Source organism: Ruditapes philippinarum, unplaced genomic scaffold, assembly GCF_026571515.1.
Source record: "Ruditapes philippinarum isolate M1 unplaced genomic scaffold, ASM2657151v2 ctg7403_1_1_1_1, whole genome shotgun sequence".
In the NCBI taxonomy this organism is placed as follows: domain Eukaryota; kingdom Metazoa; phylum Mollusca; class Bivalvia; order Venerida; family Veneridae; genus Ruditapes; species Ruditapes philippinarum.
In genome coordinates, this window is record NW_026862424.1 from 35,110 (window position 1) to 39,974 (window position 4,865).

General features: G+C 32.0%; 1 protein-coding gene across 1 annotated transcript; it reads right to left on the reverse strand.

Annotated features, from left to right (window-relative positions):
* Nucleotides 1-482: 482 nt before the first annotated feature.
* LOC132719038 (uncharacterized) lies at nucleotides 483-4,600 on the reverse strand. Its single transcript, XM_060702776.1, has 2 exons — nucleotides 4,468-4,600; nucleotides 483-1,488 (listed from the first exon to the last, which is right to left on the reverse strand). Coding segments are annotated over exons 1-2 (753 nt in total). The 5' UTR covers nucleotides 4,470-4,600; the 3' UTR covers nucleotides 483-737.
* Nucleotides 4,601-4,865: the final 265 nt, after the last annotated feature.

Sequence of the window (4,865 nt, forward strand, 5' to 3'; positions counted from 1 at the left end):
TGTACATCAGTGGTCATATTTAAATTAAAAATGGTTGTCAGACATATTACATGTATAACTAATGTTTAAACTTAAGGTTCCAAATTCTTTAAAGTGATCTAAAAAAAACAGTTTTTAAGGACGGACTGACAGCCAGACATAGGGCAAATCTTTTAATATCTCTAGTTGTAATCATGATACATGTATAACATTTTTTTCTGTTAATTTTTGTTGTTGTTGTTGTTGTTATTGTTGTTAATGTTTATTGTTCTTTGTGTCAACTTTGATAATAAGACAATAAGATGCAGCCAATATTTTAGTTAAGGAATTGGCTTGGGGTATTCATACTAATACAAATTGGACAAAAGATGAAAAAAAATGGATGGCCAATTTTTAAATCTCTAACTTGTGTAACTACCATCATAATTAGATAATATAAGTACTAATATAAATGAAAACAATTTCAACACATGCGTGATATTATTTTTAAAATGATTTTTTTTTTATCTTTCTTCTTATAAATTAAATAAATGATATGAATGTTAATCTGATTAATAACATGAATATATGTAAACTCTTAATTATTATGCAATGTGATACAATTACATTATTGCATGTACATGTATATGATTTGATTGATATAACTGTATATACAATATATGTAAGGTATAATGTGGCTGCCCCGACCCTTTCAGACCTATTACAGGGGAAAAAACAGGCCTCCCAGTTAGGGCCTCAACAAATCTTTATTTAAAGAGTTATCTCTTCACATTAAACTTTTGATATATTGGGACTTTAATTATTAAGCAGATCTGGGGTGGTCCTGCAGGTGGCCCTGGAATGTGTGCCTGTATTCCCCTGATAATGCTTTGAATTCTTGCGGCAATATTGTCATCAGGTTCATGAGATGTAAAGAATTCGTCTCTTCTAGTATATGTATGGTCCGCAACATTAATCCGATCATGCAATCGATTTAAAAACCGTCTACTTAGTTCAAAAAATGAATTCTGTACCACCCTTAAGGTTCCTGTTTCATTATTTTCTTGAATTGTTGATGTGCTGTAGCCAGTACTTCGAATTGGTGACATTGGTCTCTGTAATCGATGATTTCGTCCTGAGGTTGAAATTTTATGCCCCGATCCATGGCAATTGCTGTGACTAGTCATGAACTCATTATATTCTGTACGTTGTTGTTGTTGAAGTCTTGATTGAACCACGTTTTCTTCATGACGTTTTGATACAGTATCAGGGACATATCGATTGTTTCCTGTATTTACTTGTCCAGTACCATGTTCTTCAGAACAATTAGTAAAAAGTTTCCTTGACTGTGATATCCTTTCACAGACCACAAAAATGCCAATGATAATTGCTATGACTATTGTACATTGACATGTAGATTTGAGAGTGACAGTTATACATTCTTCTGGCCACAATATAAACATGCAAGTAAATGCTGTAAGCAATAAGAACACAGCAATGTTCTGCAAAGTCCATCGCCAACACTCTGACCTGAAAGTTAAAAAATATACATACTTGTTAAGCTTTTAATTTTTTGTGTCAGTATGTTTCAAAAAAGCTACTCCTCGACAAAAAATAATAATCAAAAGAAATAAAAAAATGAACCGTTTTTTTTCTCTCCCGATTTAAATTTATTGACTGTAAAAATATTTTGTTAAAGATGCTCTTCCATGGACCATTACCATATAAACATTATATTTCATATTGTAACTTGTTTTTTCCGGCCAGTCAAGCAAATGGTTCTTGCACATTTTGAAGTACCCCACTTTAAATCATCTCTCGTTTGATTGGTCATATTTGAAGTTCATTTAATGCTTCTGTGAAGTTTTTGTGTGTTATATGAGACTTTAAACGTTATTGCGTGTACATTTATTCTCTAGGACCTCATTTCTTGGCGGAAGGATTAAAGATGTACTACCTGCCAGCAGACAGGAGTTTTGAAAATGTTGAATTTGAACAGTGCCACAACAGAATGAAGATTTCTGGAAAATTTGATGGGGGGGGGGGGGTTGTCCACTGTGGCATTTTTAAACGGGGGGCTTTTTTCCGGGGGAGGCTTTTGTCGTTATCCCCCATTTTAACTGTTAATCTTTTGAAATTTAAAGTCAATGCGGCTCAACTTGACTAAAAAAATAATAGCATAATTATATTTTAAACTATTGAAACAAACGTCAGAATAAATCAGCACATTTTATACATTGTGAATACACTTTGGAAAATAGTTTTATTTAAATTTGAAACTTGAGATATTACACACGGTCTTTAATACAGAAAAACCATTGACCTACACCTTTTTCATATGTGTGGAGTACGAGTTGATTTGAATATAGGCACATAAAAGGTCGCAGAAGAATATGAAATTTATACAACATGCATGTAAAATAATATGTAGGCCTTAGCAGAAACATTTAATAAAGATCTTCCTGGTGTACATGTATACACAGGAGATCGACAGTCTATCAATAATTGAAAAAAATAAGCAAATAATTAAAAAATAACGGCAAATGTACCCCTCTATACTATAAATAAACACAACTTTAGAACACTCGATACACATTTTATCAGTTATACACGTGGAAAATAAATGTCAACAAACTAGTTTAGCAATTTCGATAAAAAAATACAAAAGAATACCTTTTACAACCGCTGATATTTTAAATCAAAGCATTGAATAAAAATAAATTGGCAATATTTACTCAAATGTCAACAAATAATTTTGTCTGGCACTCCATGCGCTGACGTCACTGACTATACTGCTACGGGCTGAAGATAACTATTTATTTTTCCCCTAAAAATTTATTTTCTATAGCATTAGTTTTTAAATAAGTTCTAAATAACTAAGATGTCATATGTTTCACATATTTTTGTTCTTTTTATTAAACTCCCAAAAACCCTTTGGGAAACGTAACTCTAGCATAAAAGGGAAGTAACTTGGGGTTCTCATCACGAAATTTTCATGACATTTCATAGTGTGCGTAAATTTCTGTTGTATATAAGGTTTCATTTGGCTATTTAATCATAAAGAATGGCATTTCAACTAATTTCATGCTATGGAAAATAGATTATTAGGAAAAATATATATATTTTATATTCAGCCCGGATCAGTGTAGTCAGTGACGTCAGCGCATGGAGTGCCAGACAAAATATTTTGTTGACATTTGAGTAAATATTGCCAAGTAATAGTTATAGAATATATACGAGGACTTTACCGGCTGGTATCAGCGCGTGGGGCGACAACAAGGGTCAATCATAGGAAATTAATTGAGACGGAACGTCGAGATTAATTTCCATGATTGACCCTTTTGTCGCCCTATGCGCTGATACCAGCCGGTGAAGTCCCAGTATTTATTCTGTAACTGTTTTATCGCATGACCATCACGACTATTTTCTTGGAGATTTACGCTCTCTCGTAAAATTTATTTATTTAAACATATAAATATTTAAATAAATGCCCGCAGAAATATACCCATTAGAGGCCGTTGAAGGAACTGGAATGAATTAACCATTGGACGAGGTAAGTTGATGCATTTTCTGAATGCCAATTATTAATCATCTTTCCAGCTCATTTTCAAAATATAATCTAGGAAATATTGTCAATAAGAGTCCCGGTGTATATTTTAGAGATATATCTTGTACGCGTATTTTTTAAAACTAACGACAATGTAGTGATTTTTTTCTTAACACTTCTTCCATTTATTAATAATTACGTTAGAATACGTGTAGTGCTTTACTGAAAAATGAATAGTTTGATCATTGTTTCAGACTAGTTTGTCCTCGAGGTCAGGATGCAGAAAATGGTAATTACTTTCCACTTGAGTCAACATCTTTATAATAACTGCATTTTCAAGTTTTGAAAAAAAAAGATCGAGACAATATGTAAATATTTAAAAAAAAAAGAGTTCTGTCAACTGTGTAATGTTTTGTTATGCTCTTTTTCGGGTAAACTCACTTTATGATTTGAAATAAAATAATAAACTGGGCATGCGCGAGAAAGTGTACTGATACCTCGATCATTTAGAGCACCCTAAAGCGTACTGATACCTCATTTAGAGCACCCCCAAAGTTTTCCAATACCGAAATTTAGAGAACGCCGATCTTCAAAGGAAAGTTGTGGCGGTCATGCGATAATTCATTATTATACAATGCTATGATTTAAAATATCAGCGGTTGTAAAAGGAATAATTTTGTATTGTGTATCGAAATTACTAAACTAGTTTGTTGAAATTGATTTTCCACTTGTGTAATTAGATAAAATGTGTATGAGTGTGTTAAAGGCGTTGCATTCCTTGTGTTTATTTATAGTATAGAGGGGTATATTTGCCGTATTTTTTTTAATTATTTGCTTATAGAATGTCAATTTCCTGTGATCTATCTGAAAATATTATAACCTTTAAAATGTAACATGCATTCTAACTTTAAACATTGTAAAATAATTGTATTTATAGGTAATTATGAGAGAAAAAAACTTACATTTTTTTCACTGTCTTTAAAACGAAAACTTGTAAAATACCCTCTTGTCATTTATAGTTCTTTTGTATATTTGTCACTAGGCAGTAATACAATCGCAACTTTCCGGCCCTTTCCGTCAGTCTTCGGATAAGGACTAATAGCCGAGGACCGTCCGATTGTAAAATACGGTTACGTAATATTAAGTTGAGGAGTAAAAATACACAGAACGGATATTCTAACCTACGCATGTAAAGAAAATTAATAGTAATTTAATGCTGGTATACGTTGACTAACTTTATTCCAATATATCAAGTAAAAGTCAACCTAAATTAAGTAATTTCATAGATGTAATTATTTATGTACTATTAATATGGTGGTAGAAACCAAAAGAACAAAATTCCAGCCTGTTGACATTAATT